This window comes from Accipiter gentilis, chromosome 8, assembly GCF_929443795.1.
Source record: "Accipiter gentilis chromosome 8, bAccGen1.1, whole genome shotgun sequence".
In the NCBI taxonomy this organism is placed as follows: Eukaryota; Metazoa; Chordata; class Aves; order Accipitriformes; family Accipitridae; genus Astur; species Astur gentilis.
Genome location: NC_064887.1, coordinates 42,948,717 through 42,971,631, shown reverse-complemented (window position 1 = coordinate 42,971,631; position 22,915 = coordinate 42,948,717). Strand labels below are relative to the sequence as shown.

Here is a 22,915-nt window from a genome sequence, read left to right as displayed (position 1 = left end):
CTCTGCATCTTATCTAGGCCGGCAGGGAAAGCCACGGCCACGCTGCTCCCCACGGGCGATGCAGGCGGCAGGCACCGCCGGCGTGATTCACGAGCAGGCGGTGGGGTTGGCACAACGAGCCCTGGGAGAAGGATTAGGTTTGCTTAAAATTAATTTAGTGGCAGCGAAAGGAGGCAGATGGAAAGCGCCGGCGAGGCAGTGCCTGGCCAAGGCAAGGCAAGGGCTGCGGGGGGACTGTCCCTGGGGTCCCCGCTCCCCCCAGGAAAGCACAGGGTCAGGGCCGCTCAACTGTTAAAAAAATTTATTAAAATGTCCAGCAGTACAGAAAGGCAGAGTCAGAAATGGCACAGGGAGGGGACAGGGAGGGGGGCTCGGGACACGGCAGTCACGTCGCAAACAGCAGAGATCGGAAAGCGCCGTACACACACACACACACACGCCAACTCCAACGGGGACCCGACGACGAACGGAAAGGGGAAAAAAAATAAACCAACCCCAAACCAGGTGGCAGAGCAGGACACCGGCCCCGGTAGAATCATCCCCCTCCCCGCGTTGGGCAGGGTCCCCGTGCCGGCCGTAGGGATGCCCCACGGGCAAGACCGGGGTGCCGGGATGGGAAGATGGAGGTGGGGGGGGGGCTGCTAAAAAACCAGAGCCACCCTGGGCCAGCGAGACACGATGGCCAAGGTGGGAGATGGGGGGGGGGGGGGGGGGCTGGCAGATTAACCCCCCTCTTTGGGGAGGGGGCCAGAGCCCAGCCGGGGAACAGCCCCCCGCACAGGGATTGGGGGGGGGGGTCCCCGTGTGGGGCTGGGGGCTCGACCCCGGGTTGGGGGGGCTGAGCGTGGGGCATGCAAGGAGGGCTGGGGACGCACACGCAGCCGCCCCCTCCGGATCCTATTCCCTACAGGGCCGGGCATCCTAGGAGCTAAAGCCAAGGGGGGTTATAAAAGGGGGGGGGGGAAGTGGGGGGGGGGGGGGCGGGAAACGTCACCACATCCCGTTGGGGACCCTTGTGCTTCCTCGTCCCCCGGCTCTAGAAGTAGTGGCCCTCCTCCATCCAGTCCAGCCGGAGGTGCTTGCGGTGTTTTCGCCGCTCCTTGCGGGGTTTGTGGTGGTGGTGCTGGTGGTGGGGGTGGCTGTGCCGGTGGTGGTGGTGACGCCGCGCTCGGTGCGACCGCCTGGCTAACGGGGGCAAGGGAGGGGACCCGGGGGGGTCAGGAACCACGGCCCCAGGAGGGAACCGGTGCCTTGACATCCCCCCCCCCCCGCCCCTCCCCTGGGACCCCCCCCATCCCCACTAACGTTTTGTGCAGAGGATTTTGGGCCGGTCCCACTTGCCGGTGCTGTGGCACTTGATGGTGGGCACGTGGCGCTGGGTGAAGCCCTCCTCGCACTGGTAGCGCACGCTGGAGTGGATGCTGTACTTCTCCTTCTTCTTCCCCACGGTGAAGGCATTCGCCACCTCCGGCGGGGGCCCGCACAGCACTGGGGGGGGGGGGGGCAACAGACCCCCGTCACCCCTCCGGCACTGGGAGGGGACGAGGGGACATTCTGCCGCTGCCACCGGTTCTCTCCGTGAGCCGGAGCGGTAGTGGATGGCTTTAGGAGGGGCTCCATCAGGTTGGCAGTGAGGTGTTCCCCAGATTTACTTCGTTAATTTATGGCCTTATCGGGGCGAGCGCGTCGTTAACACGCGGCCGGTGGGAGAGGGCGGCGCGCTCCTCCGGCTCGCAACGAGCAGCTGGAGGTTAATATAACTTTCAAGATAAGGAATGAGAACTTAATAGTTTTAATGGTGGCAAATTAAACAAATTAAAGTGGAGAGGGAAGAATTGACTGTGGGGGAATAAAGGAAAAATGGAGATTAAGGGGAACTGCTTGAGTTTTCCTGGATGAGGAGCTGGGATAGGCTTCCTGAGGATGAGGAGGTGCCTGGGGGCTGCGGGATGGGGACGCCGGGGCAGGCGGTACCTGTGCCTTTCTTGCAGATGTAGGGCAGGTTGTAGTTGCAGGGCACGTCATTCCACTTGCCGATCTCGTGGGACACCAGCACCACGCAGTCCTCGCCGCCCGCAAAGAAGTTGTCGGGTTGGTTCTCCCGCCAGTTCTCGTATTGCTGGTGGGACACGAGAGAGGGTGAGAGCCCCTGTGCCCCCCCCATGCCCTGCACCCTGAGCCCACCCCCCCCCCCCTTGCACCTCCAAGGGTCTCACCAAGCCGGTGTTGTCGGTCCACTGGAAATCCTGCTCCACGATCCTGTCATTGAGCCCGATCCAGGTGTTCTCGTGCCCGAAGCCTACGGAGAGAGGCACCCACGGCTCGCACGGTGAAGGCGAAGAGCACCCGGGGGTGCTGATGCTTGGAGAGCTGCGGGATGGGGTGTTCTCCCCCCCCAGCCCGCACCGTTGATGAAGCCGTGCTCCTCCTGCGAGTGGATGCTGGTGAGGTGGCCGGCACGGCGACGGCAATCCCGCTCCGCGTCCTCCCAGGAGCGCCGGCGGGCAAAGTACCGGTAGCAGTGACCCTGGAACTTGTGCCAGTTGTGGTCACAGCCCTCCGTGTCTGCGGGGAGATGGGCACGGTGAGGGGAACCGGTCCCCCAGCACCCCGGGAAGGGATGCAGGGAACAAGCTCCCCATCACGGAGGGGGCAGGACTTTTCCATCCCCGTCCCAGCTCCCCATGCCTGCCCCCAAAGGGACAGGGGCTGGGCAGTGTCCCCGTGGGGGTCTCGCCCACCCCGTGGCAACACACCCGGGGGACACACCGGGTCCCCACCTTTCTCGCAGCGGCTACCGCCGTAGCTGGGCAGGCAGAGGCAGACGAAGGAGTTGACTTCGTCGATGCAGGTGCCACCGTTTTGGCAGGGGCTGGACAGGCAGTCATCGATGTCTGCAGAAAACGCCGGGAGCTGCGGGTATACGGAGACCCCCCGCCACCGCCCGCCCAGCCCACCGTCCCCTCTGCCACCGGCGATGCCGGCGGTGACCGAGCACGGGGGAATCGAGCAGGATTTAAGAGCCTCAGCCCCATTCCCCTCCCCGCTTCCAAGCGTGGTCGCTGGTCCGTGCCGTGCCGGGATGCGGGACCGGATCCTGCCCCGGTACGGCGAGATGCTCCGGCCACTCACCGATCTCACAGTTCTCCCCGGTGAAGCCCGGGGCGCAGCTGCAGCCGCAGACGGTGCCGTTGGCACGGCAGGTCCCGCCGTGCAGGCAGGGGTTGTTCTGGCAGGGGTCGGCCGGAGCTGCGGGGTGGGAGCGGGTGCCCTGAGCCGGGGTGGGGAGGGACACCGCGGCACCCACCCCCTTCCCCACCGGCACCCAAGGTCCGGTCCTGCCCCGGCGCTGCCGGCTGCCGCACGTTAACCGTGGTGCCTTTTCCATCTGGCCCTGGCTCTACTCTTTAAATATATTTGTTGCCTTTGAGCTGTGGCCGGGCGGTGTGTGCCGCACGTCCCCCACCAGTAGCCGCCTCTCCAGCTATTATTATTAGCAACTGCAAATATTAAAGATTTAAGAGGATGCTTTCCCAGCTCACATTAATAGCTGGGCTCACTTTGAAAAACCCAGGATCTGCCCCCAGCCCATCACAGCTGCCAGAAACTCCCTGGTGAGTAAATGAGTTTGGGTAAAAGGAGAGACCCACCCCAAACCTCCGCCTTAAAACTCACCCAGCGGGTCAGCAACACACCGTACCAGCCTGGGGAGGGGGTCAACCTTGAGGTCCTCCTGCCACCCAGCCCGTTTCCCCCATCCCCATCAGCTCCGGATGCCCGCAGCACCCCGACCCCGCAGCACCGCGCTCACCGTGCCGGCTGGCGTTGCCGGCGCCTGCCCAGGCCAGCAGCTCCCGTTCCTCCAGCCCCGGCTCTTCGCCACTCCCGCTGTCGGCATCCAGCAGCGGGGACCCCCCTGGTCCCCCCAGCTCTGCCGCCGCCGTGGAAGGCTCAAAGAGCGGCCCTGCGCTCGGGGACTCAGACCCCTGTGGCACCCATGGGTGGGGGGCAGTGGGTGACGGCCAGGGGTTGTGGGTGGCCGAGCCAGGGGGTCCGGGGGGCTCTTCCCTCTTCGCCTCCCCGGAGGCATCCTCCTCCCCGGGGGCTGTCGGTGCATCCTCGTGGCTGGGGCCACCTGGGGGGCCGAGGCTGGTGGGGGGCTGCCGAGGGGTGGAGGGGGGCAGGAGGAGATGCTCCGCTCCCCCCAGCTCCGGTGCAGCGTGGCTGGTGGGCCGTGGGGCGAAGCCTGCAGACCCTTCTTCGGCCGCCGGCTCCAGCGCCTCCACCGGCTGCTCCGTGCCAGCCCTGGGGGTCACCTCGCCGGCTGCAGTGGGAGGCAAAGGCGAGGGGACGTCCCACGTCGGGGGGGACGCGGCCGCTTCGCCGCTCGACTCAGCTGAGCCCTTCCCGGCATCCCCGGACCCGGCCGGCGGCTCACGGCTGGGCTCAGCTGGTGGCTCAGCTGGACCACGGGGAGCCGTGGGGCTCAGCCCCCCGTGGGGCCACGGAGCAGCCGCCTCGGTGGGGTGCTCCACGGAGGGCCCAGACGGGTGGAAGAAGGTCACCGCTTTCCTCTGCCTCTCCAGCGAGCCATCGCCCGGAGCCCCGCTGCTGTCACCGGTGTCACCGCGGAGCTGCGGGGCCGTCTCGGGGCCCTCGGCCACCAGCGGGGCCGGCGGCAGCGGGGGCCGTGGTGGGACGGAGCCGCCGTCCTCCTGGGAGAGGGCGTCCCCGGAGAAGTCCTCGGTGGCATCCGCGGGTGGCCGGGGGGAGTCCCCACGGGTGCTGGGGACGTGGGGCTGAGCCCCGACCGCGGTGATGTCCCAGGGGCTGAGAGCGTCGTGGGGAACCGCAGAGGCAGGCAGGGATGGGGACGGCGGAGGGGGTGTCCGTGTGGGCTCCCCAGGATTGTGGGGGGCCATGCGGGGGCTCCACCGTGGTGAATCCCTCCGGGCGGGCGCCTGCGGCGAGGGGGACACCGGGGCAGTGGCCGGTGCCATCAGCTCTGCAAGAGATGGCACAGCCATGGGGTTCCTGAGCCGGCACAGCCCCCACCAGAACCCCCCCAAGCTGCTTTTGGGCATCACTTACCGGGGCCGATCTCCTCTTCCACCGCGTTGGAGGATGAGTAGGTGCCCTCCCGCCGGAGGCTCTCGGTGCTGCCACGGGGGATGCTCCACGTCTCCACCGCGTTGGCTGCAGCCCCCTTCACCTCCAGGGCCAGGACGGGGGACTGGGTGACCGTCCCCACCGGGTCCACAGCCACCGTGAGGTCTCCAGCCACCGTGGGGTCTCCAGCCACCGCTGCGGGGTCCCGGCTCTGCCGCTGCAGCTGGAAGTAGCGCCCGTTCAGCCCGGCATAGCCGCTCCGCCTCGGGGCGCGGGAGCTGGCCGGTGGGGTGCTGGGGATCTCTGCTGCCGTGCCAGGGACCGTCCCCAGCCCGGGCGGCGTTGGCGGTGAACTGGTGACTTGCTCCCGGGCTGGGCTTTGGGACTGCGGCAGGAGGGCGGCCGGGGGCTCCTCAGAGTCGGGGTCTTCTTGCACCAGCGGTGCCGAGCTGGTGCTGGCCGGATCCTGCCGGGAGCTCACCGGCGCCTGGTCCACCACGTTGAGAGCTTCGTCTTCATGGGGCCACGCCGGCGAGGAGGCCGTGGTGGGAAGCGGGGACGTACCATCGCCCAGCCCCGGACCACGAGCCACCGGTGCCCGTGACGGCACGGCCCCGGGGAGGTCACCGCGCCGTACGGCCGGGCTGCCGCTCGCCGGCCGCAACTGCTCGTCTTCGCCCAGCCCCACGGGCCCTGGCTGCGGCAGGAGGCCATAACGGTCACGCGGGACGTCCCGGGAGTCCCCCGACGTGCCCAGGTCCTCGCTGCGCTCCACCAGGACGTTGTTGTCGCCCAGCGAGTCGGGCGCAGACGGCACCGGCTCCTCTGGCTTCCTCTGCCCCGCGGCCGCGCGTGCTGCGGTGAGACCGCGAGCATCAGCCGCGCACGGCGGCGGGACCGAGGGGCACGACGGGCATCCAAGGCACGAGCGGGGACCCGCGTCCCCCCTCGGGGCTCGGTACCAGGCACCGCATCCCCCAGCCTCGCACCATGCCAGGGTGATGCATGGAGCTGGGCTCCCTCCCAGCGCAGCTCTCCTCATTTATCTCATTAATTCCCCAATTAAATATTCATCCGCAGCAATTTTCCTGGCTATGCCCACCGATTCCCAAGGGAAGAAGGACCAGGGCCGGTGGGGGGCCTGGCCGGGGGAACGCGGTGCCGGCATCGCGGCCGGTCGCCCTTACCTTTATAGCAGTAGGCGTCGAATTTGGAGGCGGCGGGGGGGAAGCCGGTGCGGTTGGGGAACTGGTAGAGGGTCCTGACGCCCGAGGCCTCGCCGCCGCATTTCCTGCGCGGGAGCCTGATGGGGTAGCGGACGCTGCCGTCGGCCAGCCAGCCTGGGTCGCACTGGTCCAGGCCCTCACGCCACGCCAGGTAGAGCTGTCCCGTGGTGGCTAGCGAAGCCCCCCGGCTCCGGCAGTGCCTCTGGGCCCCCTGCCAGGTGAACCGCCCCGGCACCGTGGCGTAAAACACCGTCCCTGTAAGAGAGCAGAGCCCATCGGGGATGTGGGGACGGAAAGCTGTGACGATCCTGATGGCTTGGAGCCGAGCGGTGGTTTTTGGAAATCTCCATCACTCCAGCCACACCATGCCACTTGGCACGAGTGCAGAGGGTGGCACCGAGCAACGGCACGGCGCCGGCACCGGCACCCATCCCTGCAGCCAAACCGCAGCAGGCGAGAGATGCAGGGAGATGCCCACGCTCCCAACCACAGCCATTTTTCCGCAAGAATGTCCCCGGGCACCCTCCTGCCCAGCCTGGCGCGCACCCGGCCGCCGCAGCACCACTTGCCTCGCAGCTCCCGGGCGTAGCAGTAGACGTCGTATTCTTCACCGGGCTCCCTCCGGCCGTAGCTGCGGACGCCGGGGAGGCTGTTGCGGTCTCCGTAGCAGCCGGGTCGGGAAAGCGTGATGGGATACCTGCCGGAGAGGGGCACGGCAGACGCTCAGTTCCACGACCGCCCGCAGTGGAGGATGCCCGGCCAGCAGCCCGTGCCACGCACTTACCGCACGGTCTGATCGGCCAGCCAGCCCGCATCGCAGTTGTCGTAGCCATCCTCGAAAGCGGCTTGGAGGTGCTGGGGCGAAGCGATGACGGCCGAGTTGTCCAGGCAGGCGCGGCGGGCAGCGGCGAAGGTCAGGGCGTAGCGCTCGCCCGCGGGGCGGTAGTGGAAGACGACGCCTGGAAGGGCAGCGGGTGGTAGAGCTGGCACGGGGTGCACGGCTCACACGGCTTATACGGGGTGCAGGGCTTGCATGGGGTGCCCGGGGTGCACGGCTCACAAAATTTGTACGGGGTGCACAGGGTACATGGGGTGCACAGCTTGCGCAGGGTGTGTGAAGTACGTGGGGTGCACGGCTTGCACAGCTTGTGTAGGGCACACGGGGTGCACGGCTCACACGGCTTGTACAGGGTGCATGGAGTGCAGGGCTTGCACGGGGTGCAGGGCTTGCACGGGGTACCCGTGGTGCACAGCTTGCACGGGGTGCATGGCTTGTACAGCTTGCATAGAGCACACGGGGTGCAAGGCTCCCAAGGGGTGCATGGGGCACACGGCTTGCACAGGGTTCACAGCTTGCACGGGGCGCATAACCCACACGGGCACCCACGCCAACCCGCCACGGTACCCGTGACGCCCCCGTGGTTCTCCCGGCAATGCCGCTCCATGGCGCGGTGCCCGGCTCACCCGTCACCTCCAGAGGCAGCAGGTCCTGCTCATCATCGATGCCAGCCACCACCTCGCAGCGGTACAGCCCCGCGTCGCTGGCACGGGCGGCGCGCAGCAGCAGCGTGGCGTTGTAGCGGTCGCGGGGGTAGCCGGGCAGGGACGCTCGGCCCTCGTAGGTTTTCACCACCTTCACCGCGTTGTCCTTGGCCACCAGGATGGGGACGTCCTCCCTCTGGCCGGTGGCCGAGCGCACCTTGCTCCATTTGACGCGGGGAGGGTCGGGGGGCTCGTTGGGCCCCAGCGAGGCGGAGGGTTGGAGCAAGAAGAGGCAGGGCAGGGCCACGGGCTCCCCCAGCCCCACGCGCACAGCCTGGTGCTGTACCCTGTTGATGTGGATCACCTTCCCATCGTCCTGGGAGCCTGCGGGGAGAAGCACCCAGATACCACGGGAATGGGCGGTGAGAGCTCCTGCAGGGCTTTTGTTCGTAGGGGGAAGAGCTGGGGGCGTTGCGGGGTGTTGGGGGCTCTGTACCGGGCCCTCCTGAGCCCCCCCCGAGGAAGAACATGAAGCAGGATTATGTGCAGCCTCCCCGTCTAGTGGCTGGAGACTGGCTTTGCCAGTTAAATCTGTCCCTCCAGGGCTGAACCCCCCGACTCGGCCGAGTCCCTGTCATCCCCCCCCAGGATGCTGCCAGGCTCTAGCCGCTGCTCTGCACCCGTAGGTCCCACACTGCTCCCGTGGGGATATCAGTCCTCCCCGTCCCTGCCCGCAGAGATGGACCCCTCGCCAACGACTCGGCGCCATCCAACCCCTGTGGCACCAGCGGGAAAGCCCATCCCCACACTGGGATAAAGCATGGCAGTGATCATGACCTCCTCCTCCTCCTCCTCCTCCCGCACTAATCCTGCCCCAGCCTATGCAGGCTCCCAGCTCCGCCGCTGCAAATCCCACAAGTCTCAGAAACCCCTGTGGCTCAGCTTTCCCTGCCCGCAGCGGGGTCGGGGGGATGCTCCCGCAGAGCTCAGCCGGCCACTAATCCCCGCCTGGCACCTTGTCCCCCCCCCCAGCTCCCCACCCTCCATCGCACCCCAAGCCCTTCGCTCGCCGGGAGATGCACGGGGAGGGTACCGGGGTGGGGGGATCCCAAATCCCCCCCCCTATGCAGCAGGATGCTGTGATGCCCCCGCCATGAGGGACCGGGGCGGAGGGGGGACACGGTCAGAGACACAGCAAATCCCCGGGGGGCTCAGCTCCACGGCGGGGAGGGGGCCGGGGGTGCTGCCAGTGGGATTAAGGATTTAAGGTCTCGCCTGTGGGGATCCCAGCGCGGGGAGGGGGGGAATCCACGGTCGCCTGAGGGGCTTCTCCCTCGCTAATCCCCCGCAGCTCAGGGCGGGGAGGTGTGGGGGGCCACAGCCCAAGCCCTCCCCTGGTTATTATTCACCTTCGCTATTTATTCTGGCTGATAGTGCTTTATTTGCTGCTGTTTACCCTTCGTGGCTAATTAGCCCTGGCGGCACTTACCCAGGACGGCGATGGGGAGGAGGGAGAGCCCGAGCAGGAACCAGCAGCCGGCATCCCCCATCACATGGACCATCCTTGACCTGCAACGAGAGCCGAAGGGTGGGCGGCCGCTGCTCGCCCGCTCCCTGCTTGTTCAGCAGCGCCGTCGGGCCGTAAATCACCGCGGGGCCGCGCTGACACCAGCCTCCCAAGAGCCACGGGGAGGGAGCAGGATTAGCCCCACTTAGCAAGATGCCATTAGCCTGGAGAGAGTTTGATTTCACTCCCGGCGTGAAGCCGGTGCGGGGTCGAGATGGAGGATGGGGTGCCATCCATCGACCCACCGAGCCGCCAGCTGCCCTGCCGGGGTCTCCCTCTGTGTCCCCTGCCACCAGTGCCACCCACCGTGACAGCCCCGCAGCCACCCGGTGCACCGCTGGAGGTGGGACACGTATCTCCGTGGTGGGGGTAGCGGGCAAACCCGGGGGTCCCGCACACCCCCAGCCCAGCAGCAGCAGAACCGGTGGCGCTGGAGCCAGCCCTCGCTCTGCTCTCAGCATTAACATGCAGCGGATGCCTCCGGCTGCCGGAGCCGGCGTGCGGCGCGTGGAGCACAAAGCCAGCACCGCTGCTCACCGAAAATCTCCCATCCATCTGTTTGACTGCAGCGCCGATTAGTATTTTCTAAATCATTTGGTCTCTGGGCTCGGAGGAAAGTCGGACAGATCGCCCGCCCAGCACGGGCACAACCATCACCCGGCTCCCACCACAACCATTACCCGGCTCCCACCACAACCACAGTCCCGCTCAGGCTTTGTTTGGGATTTTAACCAGGCTCTGGCACCCTGTGCCACTGAACCGGCCAAGCAGAGGCAGCAGAGATGCAACCAGCACCCCCAAATCCCAAACGGGGCCACGCTGGAGCCCGGCACCACGTGGCCACGAGCTTGAACCAGACGCAGGGTCCCCCATGTGCCGGCAGATCCAGCATGGGGTTTGCTGGTCCCTGCTGCAGCGTGCAGGTCCCCCGGCTCCGACATCGACCCCTGGCCTGTCCCCTGGCCAGGACAGTGAGCTGGGGAGCTCTCAGCTTTTGGGGGGACCCCAGGACCCCCCAGTCCCTCTTCCAGCTGCCTGAAGCTGAGGCTTTGGCTCAGCCCACAGGTTCCCCCGTCCCTGATGCTCCATTTTCCAGCCCTTGATTTCTCATTCTGTCCCTTCTGCTTTTATGGGACAAAAATAGAAAGAAAGAGCAAAATGGCGAGAAAAAAGGAGACCCCCCATGTTCAGAGCTGGAAAAGGACCTTTTGGGGGGTGCAAAACGGGGTTTTATCTTATTTCTTCTAAAGAAGAAAGCATTTGCAGCCCCCTCCCTCCCGCAGCAGCTCCGCGGGGCTTTTTGCCTCCAAACCCAGCTGCTGATAAAAGATGAGGAGGTGACCTGACCCTGGCTCCGGCTGCGGAGGGAAATTCCTGGGGTGCGGAGCGGGGAACGGGCTGTGGCTCACTGTGCCTTCACCCAGCCACATCTCCTGGGAGCGAAAAAAACCCAGAGCAGCCCCGGGGCTGCTCCACGGCACCAACAGCACAACGGTGACTCCTTTCCCACTCGGAGATGCTCCAGGAAGGAAATCCCCCGGGCTCGTGGCCTCGGCAGCACCAAACTTTTCCCTGTCTTCCCACTACAGGAGGGGAAAAATAAATTGCTTGGCATGGTTTGGGCTTGGCAGGTTCCAGCTCCTCCCCACTGAAATGCTAATTTTGACTTTCTGGGGTGTCGGGAGCTCTCCCAGCACAAACCATCAGTGCCAGGGCGTGGGATGGGGCGGCTCCTGCCCACCCTCCCAGCCCGTGTCCTTTGCCGAGCCACCACCCCAGGACCTGCCGGGCGAGGGGGGGGAGCTGGGTGCGGGTCGGGGGCAGTGGGTGCGGGTTGGGGACATCCAAGACACTCAGCACTGGGGGAGAAGGGAGCCATGGGCCGTGCTCGCACACGTCCCAGGGCTTTGAATCACTCACGGTCCCTTTTTGGTCTCTTCACCCATTTTCTTTTTTGCATCCCTCAACACTCCCCTGCCCTGCAGCTTCCAGGCGACTTTTCCCATCGAAGGGCAAACAAGACAATTTCCCACGCGGGACAACAGCTATCGGGTCTCACTCCCCAACACCTCTCCACAACATCCCCAAGACCTTCCCCTTCTCCATCCTCCTCCTCCCTAGCCTGTGGCCACCCCAGCTCCCAGCAGGGCAACCCCCATTCCCAGCCACAACCTTGGGCCACCAGCCCCAAACCACAGGGTGCCGGCCCCGTGCCCTGCCCAGGGCCACGTCAGGGTGGTGGGATGGAGCAGGAGCCAAAGGGACCCCAGAGACCCCAAAGAGCCGCGTTAACGTGCCAGCGTATAAATACTCCTCTAAGCTCTCGGCTGTTTACCCAGACCCGCTGTTCTGGAGACGGGTCCTCACTGAGCAAACGCCGGGCAGCGCCGCTGGGTAAACAGCCTGGGGTTTATTTAAATGTTAAACAGGAAAGTCGCTTTTTTGGATTTGCAACCACTACCCCAGTCGGCTGCGAAGCCGGGCGCACACCGTGCCGGGGATGGATGGATGGATGGATGGATGGGACCGTGGTCCCTGACCCTGCCGGGGCACCCCAGGCTGGCAGCACCAGGGAGGAGCGGGTGCTGCCGGCGGTGAGAGGCCGAGGGCGGCAGGGCTGCGCGGCGTCAGCTGCGTCCGTCGCCTTCCCTGACATCAGCATTTCTGCAGGTTTTGCTTTCGCAGCAGGGAAGGTGCCACGGTGGAAAGGGCCGGCCCGGCCGGCAGCACCCGCTGTGGAACGCGGACCACAGGCAGGGGGGTTCCTGGGGTCCCCCCACCCCGGGGACGCAGCCCCCAGCCTGCTGCTCCCTTGGGGCCACCCGGCTGGCACGCCTGCCCTCGAAGCATGCGGGGACCACGTTCCCGGTGGCACCGCGGCTCCGCTTCGAGCCATGGAGACAAAGGAAGGTCCCCGCCATGCTCCGCTCCCCCCAGCTCCTCACCAGACCCCCGGCTGCCGCCTCTGCCGAGCCCGGCCCTGCGTTGAGCCAGCAAAAAGTTTATCCCAAGGTCAGGACAACCCCACCGGTGCCGGAGCCACCACACGCGGCGTCCCCGGCACGAGGACCCCCACGCCGCGCCGGGGGCTGCCGAAGCCGCAGCCAGGCAGCGTCCTCTCAGTCTCGGCAACTGGTTAATTATTGAGCCCGTCTCCCTCCCACCTCCTCTTGATCCACTAACCCACAATCCAGCTCCGGCAGCGCCGGCGAGGCAGCCCAGGGCTGGCACGGCCGAGTCCCGACCCCACGGCACCACCGGCATCAACCCCGGCCGGCTCCCGGCTCCTCACCGCAGGCACGGGAACGCCGCTGCCAGCACGGCTCAGCACCACCAGCCTCCGTGCCAAGGCAAGGGAAGCAGCATCAGCCCCATCCCGCCAGGCCAGGATCCGGCCAGGGTCCCCATGGAAGGGGCCACGGGCTAAGCCACGCCGGGCATCACCACGCCGGGCATCACCACGCCGTCCCCAGCGGTGACAGCAAGGTGAGGAGGGTGGCACGGGGAGCCAGCGCTGGCCATGCCACCGTGAGCCCGAGGGGCTGAATTTTGCGGGGTTGGGGGTCTCTCTCCGCAGTCAGGGCGATGCCACGGGCTCAGGGCACAGCGATGTCCCCGGTGCCATGCGGCTGAGCCCCCCCGGGGACAAGGAACGTGTCCCTGTCCCCCGAGCAGCCCAGCCCCAGCCGGGGAAACGGCAGACGAGAGAAATTTAAAATAACGCCGGTGCAAAGCCGCCCCCCCCCCCCCCCAACCCGAGCGAACATTTTCACATCTGTCACTAGCTGTCACCTCATGAATAATTCATCTGCCTCATGAATATGCAAAGCCGGGGCTGGTGATTAGCTTCAGCTGAAACATAGCTTAATTCCTCACAGGCCATTGGGTGCCGGGACAACCCGGCCAGTTTTGGGGTCTCCTCTCACCCCAACCTGCCCCCAGCCATGGGGCGAGACGGGGGCGGCTGCGGACCCCGGGGTCCCCACGGAGCGGAGGGGACATTTGGGACAGTGCGGGGTGACACGGGCTTGGGATGGGTGGGAGCGGAGGGGCGACACTGCCCACCCACCCAGGCAGCCTAAATGTAGTGGGACATGGGTGCCCCCCAACCTGGGGACGCCCCAGCCCTGGGGGTGCCCCCAGCTGCCCCCCAGCCAGTGCTCAGCCCCCATGACCTCTGCTGTCCCCACAGGTCACTCCGGTCCCCAGTGCCGCCGGCACACACACGGCATTTCGGTGCCCACCCACCCGGCGTGTCCCCCCCTCCGCTAGCACCCCACAGGGCTGATCCTGAGCCTCCCCCCCCGCCCCCCAACCCCGCACCCAACCTTGCCGGAGCCCCCAGCCCCCCACAGCACCCACCTCCCTCCCAGTGCCACGATGCCTCCGCCACCCCAACGGGAAGGGGGTGTCCACAGAGGGCCCCCCCGGGGCTGTACGGCCACGGCGGGAGCCCGGCGACGGGGCCAGCTCCGCGTCCCCTCCTCTCTGCCCACAACAAAGGAATTCTGCAAACCTCGCTGCCGTCACATCTCACAGGCAACGTGATGCTTCCCGCTCCCCCCCAGCCTGCGAGAATAAATTAGCACCTCAGAAAACTGTGATCCCGTCCAATATGGGCCCTTTGCTGGGTGCGATTTTTATTAGGCAGACAGTCTGCAGCCTTTATTTTAGAATTTGCTCTTCTTTTTATTTTTTTTAAATTTTCCCCGCCCCCCCCCCCCCCCACTTTCTCTCTCTCCCCAGGAAGCCAAAAGCACCACGGGAGCCCCAAAGCCGGTGCAGCGTCGTGGCAAGCCCCCCTGGCCCCATCTCTGCGGATGGCTCGGCCGTACGCCAGCGAGCGACTCCGAAAGCAGCGCCGGTGCCCGGCACCGAAAGCGAGGAGAACACCGGGCTGGTGGGCCTGGCACAGAGCCGTGTCTCTGGCACCATCCTCCCCACCGGCGCTGGGTTTGCCGAGCCCCCGGAGTGGGTGCACGGGAGCGAGGAGCCCCCAAGCAACCATCAACCCCTCGCCCGTATCCCGACCGGTGTCCGTCCATCCCGGCAAGCCCTCCATCCATTCAGCCCGGCCTCACCGTGCGGCATCCCCATGGCGGGGCACGCGGGCTGGGACTCATCCTGCCCGTGGTACTGAGCCCCCACCATGCTGCCAACCCTACCCGCTCCCTGGCAGCCTGGGGCACCCCAGGGATGCAAAACTTCCCGGCTCCCTCCCTGCCAGGGAGCCACCGGCAGCACCAACGGGGAACCGGGCGGCCAAGGCAGGGGAGGGGACCGAGGCGCTCCCGGCTCCGACACCGCAGGGGGATGACTCCCCGGTGGGCACCCATCCGCCAGCACCCGCTGCTCTCCTGCCATCCCTCACCCCTTTTCCCTGCCCGCCGCCTCGCTGCCAGCTCCCCTACAGGCTGGGTAGGGGGTCAGGGCACAGCACCGTGCCGCCTGCCCTGCCAGCGGCCCCCAGCCCTGCCTGTCCCACCGGCCCCAGTGCCGGTGTCCCCCCAGTCTGTCCCCATCCCACCGGCCCCAGTGCCGGTGTCCCCCCAGTCTGTCCCCATCCCACCGGCCCCAGTGCCGGTGTCCCCCCAGTCTGTCCCTGTGCCAGGGTCCCCCAGCCCCTCTCAGCTCCAGCCCCACTGTCCCCAGCCCTGACAGCCCTGGTCCCCCCAGCATCCCCCCCGTTCTGGTGTCCCCAGTGTCCCCCTGCCCCCACCACCCCAGTGGTCCCAGCCCCATTGTCCCCCTGCCCCATTTCCCCCCAACGCCCACTCCTGATCCCCCCCCAAGCCCAGCGTCCCCCTCCGGCCCTGGCATCCCCAACCCCCAAACCCCCATCCCCGCCAGCCCCAGCCCCCCCCCAGTGTCCCCAACCCTCAGTCACAGCCACCACCCCGACCCCAGGAGCATCCCTCACCCCTGCCCACCCCGGTCCCCCCGCCGTCCCCCATCCCAGTGTCCCCCAGCTCCCATCCCAGTATCCCCCCCCCCCCCCAGCCCCCTCATCCCCAAGCCCTGACAACCCCCTTGTCCCCACCGTGTCCCCCAGCCCGGACCCGTCCCGTTTCTACCGGTATCACCGGCTCCATCCCCATCCCCGTACGCTCCCACCGCCCGGCCCGGCCCCGCCGATACCGGGCACCGCAGCGGGGGCGCGGCGCGGGCGGTGCCGGTGCCGGTGCCGCACGTACCTGGGACGGTGCTCACGGCGCACAGGGGGTCATCGCCGCCGGTGGAGCCGAGCACCCCGCCGGTACCGGGGGCTTAAAAGCGGGGCGCGGAAGATAGAAGGGGAAGGAGGGAGGGGGAGGGGGGGGGGGGCAGCGGGCCGGGCCCCCCCCGGAGGGGGCCGAGCCGGGCCGGGCCGGGCCAATCGCGGCTGGCGGCAGGCGCGGCCCCCCCTCCGGTGCCGCCGGTGCCGCCCGCACCTGCCCGCAGCGGCGGCGAACCCGCGCCCGCTCCGCGCCCCGCCGCGCTGCCCGGCGCAGGGCGAGGGGCGGGCGCGCATGCGCCGCCCCCCCCCCCCCAAACACACCCACCCACCCCCCCCCCCATCGAACGGGACCGGCTCTGCCCCCCCCCCCCCCCCCGGCGCAGGCACCGCAGCCCCCCGCAACCGGGGTTGGCAGGGGCCGCTGTAATGAGGGGGTGGGGGTCCCTTCTAGCCCCTCCGCAGCCCCCCCTGAGGTGGGTGAGGGTCCCCCCCAGTATGCACAGCGTCCCCCTCCCCATCCCTGCGTCCAAGCAGGGTTTTAAGGGGGGCTCCAAAAAAAGGGGGGGCATCTTCCAGCCACTGCGGGGGCCCCCCATGCTCCAGCCACTGTGCTCCCCTCTAGTCCAGCCCTGGGAGCCAGCGGGGTTTTAGGGTATCTTCAAACAGGGGAGCATCTTCCAGCCCCTCTGCACCCCAAAATCCCTGCTATGTCATACAGGGTGCAACCAGCAGCATCTTCCAGCCCCTCTGCACCCCAAAATCCCTGCTAAGTCATACAGGGTGCAACCAGCAGCACCTTCCAGCCCCTCTGCACCCCAAAATCCCTGCTAAGTCATACAGGGTGCAACCAGCAGCACCTTCCAGCCCCTCCGCACCCCTGTACAGCCCCGTATGGGGAGCCCCAGAGGGGCTGGAAGATGATGAGGATGGATGAAGGCTAGAAAAAAGCCCAAACCACCCCAATAAAGCGGTTGAGACACTCCAGGGAGCTTCAATACCAGAAACGAACCCCAAAACGGGGAGGGGGGACACCATCACTGAGCTGTCAGGGAGGATTTGGGGGGGGGGTCACCTTCCCGCCGGTGAATGAAGAATGCCACCCTGTCTCCCAGGACTTGGCAACAACCGGTGAAAAAATATTTCCCCCCCTCATTTTCCCCATAGGATGAGTCCACGGAAACCCGAGAGCAAAGTTCTCATTTCCGACTCCATTGTACCAGACTTTTCGCGGCGTTTCCTGCCTTTTGTGAAGCCCCCCGGCACAACCCCGGCATTGCCGGCGCACAGAGCTCTTCTGTTCCCCTTCTTTATGTGGCTGCAGCTGGCGTCCCCGTCCCCACGTAGGTGCCCGAGCGTGGGGGACAACGACAGGGGTTAATGTCGCCGTCGTGTTTGCCAAGCAAGATTGGGGAGAGGGTCCCAGGGGATTTGCCGGCACCCTGATGTCCCGGCTGCTTCCCGCTCCAAGAGGATCCAGGTGGCCGGTGCTGCCACCCTACAGGTCTCCAATCCTGCTATCCTGCTTTGGAAAGGGCACCCATGGGTGCGGGTTGGGCTTTGCTGGAAGGAGGGTGCTGCACCATCTGATGTGCCCAGAGAGGATGCTCCGAGCGCGGATGAGTGTGGCTCCCAGCGGAGGCAGGACCCGCTGCCCACACACGGCAGGATGGTGCCGGCTCCAAAACTCTCGCCCCGTTCATGCAAGGGCCTGGGCACCCTTCGGGGTGAAGATGCTCCCGCGGCTCCCCACTGCAGCTGGGTTCTGCACCCTCAGCATCACCCACATCCCACCCACCTGCTGCCTCCTCGCTGCCCACAGCCTAAACCCTTCCTCCCGCTCTTCATCTTCCTAAGCTTCATCCGGAAAGCCAGTGGCACCGGCAGGGTCTGATCCCCAGCACCCACCTCCCATGGGCCCCCCTTCGTGAACGAGCACCAGGGGCGGTGATGAAGCTGCACCCAGCCTTGACCCCGACCCACGACGGGTCTGTGGGGCGAAAAGGCTGCGGGGAGAGCGGAGCTGGAGCCGCCTGGGGACTCAAACCTCAAGGGGCAGGTGAGGGGGGGGAGCAGAGGGACCCCAGGCACCCACCCACCCACCACCTGGGGCCCCGGCAGAGGCAACGTGGCTGATCTGCCACCGGCCATTTGTCTTGCTGAGGAAGGTGCCGGCAGTGAGTTATCGGAGCTCTCCTCTCGAGTGGAGATAAATGTCATAACAGACACCAGCCAGCGCGGCTTATGGATGGGGATTTAATAGACACCTCTCCCCCCGCCCGCTTCCCCGCGCCGGCAGCTGCTCGGCACCCGGGGACCGCAGCCCGCGGCGGGGTGGCAGCGGGGACCAGCTCCTCTGCTGGCACCAGTTTGGAGCCCCGGTGTCCCCCCAGCTGGTCACTCCAGCTGGGAGGTGATTTCATGGGGTCCCCCCGTCCCCCGGGCCCAACCTGGATCCCCAACATCCCACCGTGGCCATCCCTCCATCCGGGTGGGAGAGCCAGGTACGCCTGGCACGGAGGGATGTCCCCATGTCCCCATCCTTGCCCGGCTCACGGTTCCTTCCACGCGCCCAGCCCCACGTCCAGCCCGTCCTTGCGGCGTCGCCCTGGGAGCACCGACGGCTCTGCCCCGAGCTGCTCCCATGAGGCAGCACCCGTGTCACCGGGTCCCCACCGCTCCCCGTGTCCCCAACCCCACCGGTGACAGGCCGGGTGGTCCTGGGGGCAGCGGTGGTTGGGGTCACTCCATGCCTCCGTTCCACTCACTCGTTCCCGGCCCCGGTGGGTTTTGCACTGGCATCTGCCAGGGCGAGCAGGGACCCGAGTGTCTTTTTGAGCCCGGAACGCTGGGTTTCTGGTGAAATCCTGCAGCAGTGTTGCCGTGACGACCCTCCTGCAGTTTCCATCCAGAGATGTTTTCCTTTGTTGTGACAGGGACGCGGGGAGGCGGCCGCCGGCGATTGGGGTGCGTGGTGGCGGTGGCGAGGGGTTCACACCACGAAGGGCACGGACCCGCCGCTGGCCCCGGGGAGACCCGGTGGGTCTCCGGCACCGGTGTGGGGTTGGGGGGAATCCGCATGGCTTCAGCGTAACCCCGGCTTGGCCTCGGCCACCCAGGGGACGGCAGAGGGGCCAGGAGCCACACGTGACGTGAGTTTGATAGGTCTCAGCCAGGTCTCGCTCCCATCGAGACCCAGAACAGAGAGGTGACGCGGCCAACCCACAGCGTGGGGACAGGCATGGGGACACTGTAGAGTCCCAAACGGGATGGAGGCGTTGGCTCTGCGAAAGCAGGTGGCGAAGCACCCTCGTCACCCTGATGACAGAGCCAGTTTGGGGGGGGGGTGTTGAGGCCGGGAGCCTCCCCAGCTCCAGCGCTGCCCCGTTCGGCAGCCGGGGCCGCGGCGCCGTGACCGGGGTGCTGAGCAGCATCGCCACCGCCATCCCGTGGGTGCCGAGCACCAGGGAACCGGGGTGCCAGGCACCCTCCCTGCGCGGCGAGAGGCCCCGCAGTTCCCCACAGCCGGAGCGCAGCCGCGTGCCCCCGTCCCCGCATCGCCGGGGGTGCGCGGGGGGACCCCGTCCCGCGCCCCGCGGAGCCGCTTGTTATTCCGCTCAGGTCCGCCGGCGGCTAATGAAGCCCGTTCCAGGAGAGCTGCCACATTCATCGGGAGAGCGGCTTAGTAATGAGGCCTCTGCCACCGCAGCTGGGGCCAGCGCTCGGGGCACTGGCACGGGGACAGACAGCGGGCGGGAGGGCGGACGGACGGACAGACGGCTCCGTGGCAGGGCGAACCAGCAGCTGGTGCCTGCGTTGGCTGAGATGTTGGTCCAAAGCTGGCACTAGAGCACGGCAGGACTCCTCGACTCGGGGTCCGCTCCGGAGGGGACAGGCTGAGACCTGGCACCACGGACCCGCTTCCGTGCTGCCCCCGACCCCTCGCCCGCTGGTCCTCGCCCCGGCTGCGGTTTGTTTCTGCTTTCGGCCAGGGCCAAACCCGCCTCGCGGCACAATCTGGACGTGGCGGCGAAGGCACCCTATCCCGGGCTGGGGGCTGCAGCATCCCCCTGGGGATATAGGGACCCTGCCCTGGCCAGGCCCAACTTCCCTCCAAGCCCGCTGGCAGGATGCATTGATTTTATTTTCTGTTTCCATGGCAACTGCCTCCTTCCCTTCCCCCTTCCGGCAGCTGGGCCCGCTCTTTCGCCCTCCCGCAGCACCCAGCCCCGCCAGCACCCACCGTCCACCACGGACACGGGGGACGCAAGCTGCGACCCAACACGGTCCCCTCCTCCAGGGACTCTCCGGGGCGGCAATGCCACCAGCTCAGCATCCGTGGGCAAGGACCCAACCCTGCAGCCACCCGGTGCCCACCGCGACGCCCGTGGGTGATTTTGGGAGAGCTGCCGGCAGGGCTGGCACGGGGCTGGGAGCAGGCGTAGGGGACACCAGCCCCAGTCGGCCCCTCTCTGACACCGGCAATAATTAGCAGCAGGGCCGGCGGGACGCCGCACTGGTTCATTAGCCAGGGCGGTAATTCCCCCCGGCACTGCCGGCGCGGGGACGCCAAGCAGCATCCCCCGTTAGCAGAGCCAAGCTCATTAACGGCACATCCTACCCCCACACCTGCTCACGGCCGATGTACCGCATCTCCGGCACCCCCTGCACGGTGGCATCGGTGGAGAGGACACCGGCACGGCAGCGATCCGGCCACGAGCCTGGTGCCCTCACCCCTTTGGGAGTAAATGCCGGTTTGTGGCTTAAAAGCAGGGCTATAATAAGATAATTATAATTATATCCTTTTATCCATCCTCTTCCAAAGGGACGCACCCGTCGCTGCCCTGCACATCTCCTTCCCAGCGCGGAGATGCCACCACATTGTTATTTAGCATTAATTACCGGCTGTGCCAAATCCTGCCCTTCCCGGTCCCCCCGGCCCCCCCGGGACCCCCGGCCCCTCTGCACAGACAGGGGGAATAAAGGCAGAGGCCCAGCCCGGAGAACAGGCAGGGCCCTGTGCCAGGCAGAGAGGCCGCGGCGTTGAATAACGCCTGTGCCGCATTCACCGGTAATCTCCAGTGTTTACACGGAAGTGGAAATCAATCGCCACAAGTAATTAACGGCGAAGGGCACAACACCCGCTTCTTCTTCGGAAGCGACTCCCGGCGCCAGCCGGGGTTGCTCAGCAAAACTCACACGCCGGCACCCGCCGCACAAAAGGCGACGGCACCCGTTTCCTGCACCGCCGGCACGAGGTGGCCACGCCGGCACAGGGCCAGCATCCCGGCGACTCGCGGGTGGGAGCTCATGCCCGGTGGGAGCGGGGGGTCTGGATCTATGCCGGCGCCTGGTTTGGCACCAGTCTTTCTATTAGCTCTTGGATAAAATGCAAAGGCCCCCCCGGCGGGCGGCTGAGTGCCGGGGCTGGATGGCAGCCGGGAGCCAACGCCGACGCCAAGCTGCTCCCGGCGCAGCCCGGGGTGAAACAGCTGCATTTACCACCCGCTTCGTTCCTCGAGAGCGAAGAAGATGCTGAGGCTGAAGACCCCCAGAGCCGGAGTGCCGTCCCTCCCGGTTGCCCCCAAACAGGCAGGGCTGGAGGGGCCAGGGGGTCACCGGGGTGAGGGGGGACGGCGCCGGCAGGCGCGGGCAGGAGGTGACGCGGCGGCGGTGGCACAAATGGCAAACCCATCCCCGACGCGTGATGAGCCGAGGGGCAATTAAGGCTCCTGCGGTTTTTGACCCAATTTCTCAGGCGAAACTCGGTGGGGGTGGGGGGGGAGAAGGGGAGGAAAGAGGAGGAAGACGGAGCACGTCACGTGTGTACTAGTGTGTGTCACCGCATGTGCGTGCGTGCACACGTGTATGCTCTGTGACACGCGTGTGCCAGCACGTGCAAGCGTGTGCACAGCCCCAGCCGGGGGCCGAGCCCCCAGAGCCGCGCTGCGAGGGGGAGGTGATGGCTTTGCAGCGCTCGGCTGGTTTTATTTTTGCTTATGGCTGAGCGCAGGCAGCCTCGGCGCGGCCGCCGTGACTCACGCAGGCAGCCCAGCACCCGGGGAGGTTTGGGAGGGCTGCAGAGCACCGCTGTGCCGTCGCCTCGCGTTGCCTCCCCCAGCAAGACGGCGACGGGGGCCGTGGGACCACCGTGGGGTCCAGGCTTGGCAACCTCGCCGAGCAGCGGGGCACGTCGGCAAAGACCTGGGGCTGTGGGCAAGCGTAGCGGTACCATATGCTGCGAAGGATAATTTTAAGTAGCTGCCGTGTTATATGTGTGTGTGTGTGTATGGGGGGGGATTTCTCCCCACACAGCTGCTCCGGGCTCCCCGTGGCTCCCTCGCAGGCTGGGGGGGCAGCTCAGCCCTGCCTGGCCGGGAGGGCCCACGGGAGAGCCGGCCCTGCCACGCTGGCTGAGAGGCAGCAGGGAGGGCTTGGATTTCCCTGCGCTTTGCGGTGGTGACTTGCATCCAGGGGGATGCTGGGGTGTGCAGGGACGTTGGAACATGCAGGGATGACCGAGCGTGCAGGGATGCTCTAACACGGGGGTGCTCCAGTGCAGGCATGCCCGAGCATGGGGGGGGGTGCTGGAACACACAGGGATGTTAGGATGCGCGGGATGCTGGAGCAGGCAGGAATGCTGGGATGTGCAGGATGCTGGAGCACGCAGGGATGCTGAGGCACGCAGGGATGCTGGGATGTGCAGGGTGCTGGAACACGCAGGAATGCTGAGATGTGCAGGATGCTGGAGCATGCAGGGATGGTAGAGCATGCAGGGCTGCTGGGATGTGCGGGATGCTGGGATGCGTGGGATGCTGGAGCATGCAGGAATGCTGGGATGTGCAGGGTGCTGGAACACGCAGGAATGCTGGGATGTGCGGGATGCTGGGATGTGCGGGATACCGGAGCTGGGATGTGCAGGGTGCCGGAGCACGCAGAGATGCTGGGATGTGCGGGATACTGGGATGTGCGGGCTGCCGGAGCACGCAGAGATGCTGGGCTGTGCGGGCTGCCGGGCCGTGCAAGGCTCCCTGCACCCCCCCGCACCCCCCCTGCAGCCTCTCTCCGCCGCTGGGTTCAGCTGCGCTCCGCCAGTGCCACCTACAGAGCTGGCCCAGGAGGGCACCCGGCCGCCCCCAGCCCAGAGCCCGGCGGGTCCCCCCCCCACTTTGGACCCGTGTGGGGGTGTGTGTGGGGGGGTGTACCCCGATCCCCAGAGCCGTGCAGGGGCCGGGGGGGACGCTGGGGGGTGGGGGGGGAGCATTGCAGAAGGGCTGAAACCCGGGGGACACACGGCACCCCCAGGGGTGCTGCATG

The 22,915-nt window shown here is 66.9% G+C and overlaps 1 protein-coding gene across 3 annotated transcripts; it reads right to left on the bottom strand.

Moving 5' to 3' along the window:
• Positions 1-300: 300 nt before the first annotated feature.
• On the bottom strand, positions 301-15,829 carry NCAN (neurocan). Of its 3 annotated transcripts, none has more exons than XM_049809074.1 (15): positions 15,579-15,829; positions 9,307-9,386; positions 7,800-8,201; positions 7,120-7,294; positions 6,905-7,032; positions 6,297-6,590; positions 5,092-5,964; positions 3,812-5,005; positions 3,133-3,249; positions 2,781-2,894; positions 2,407-2,565; positions 2,217-2,299; positions 1,975-2,119; positions 1,306-1,488; positions 301-1,185 (listed from the first exon to the last, which is right to left on the bottom strand). In XM_049809074.1, exons 2-15 carry the CDS (start codon positions 9,377-9,379, stop codon positions 1,037-1,039), a joined length of 4,089 nt encoding a protein of 1,362 aa, XP_049665031.1. In that variant the 5' UTR covers positions 9,380-9,386; positions 15,579-15,829; the 3' UTR covers positions 301-1,036. The 3 variants fall into 3 exon arrangements, with proteins under 3 accessions (XP_049665031.1, XP_049665029.1, XP_049665030.1); XM_049809072.1 differs by having other exon boundaries at positions 301-1,181; XM_049809073.1 differs by lacking the exon at positions 15,579-15,829 and adding an exon at positions 13,747-13,807 and having other exon boundaries at positions 301-1,181.
• Between the last annotated feature and the right edge of the window lie 7,086 nt (positions 15,830-22,915).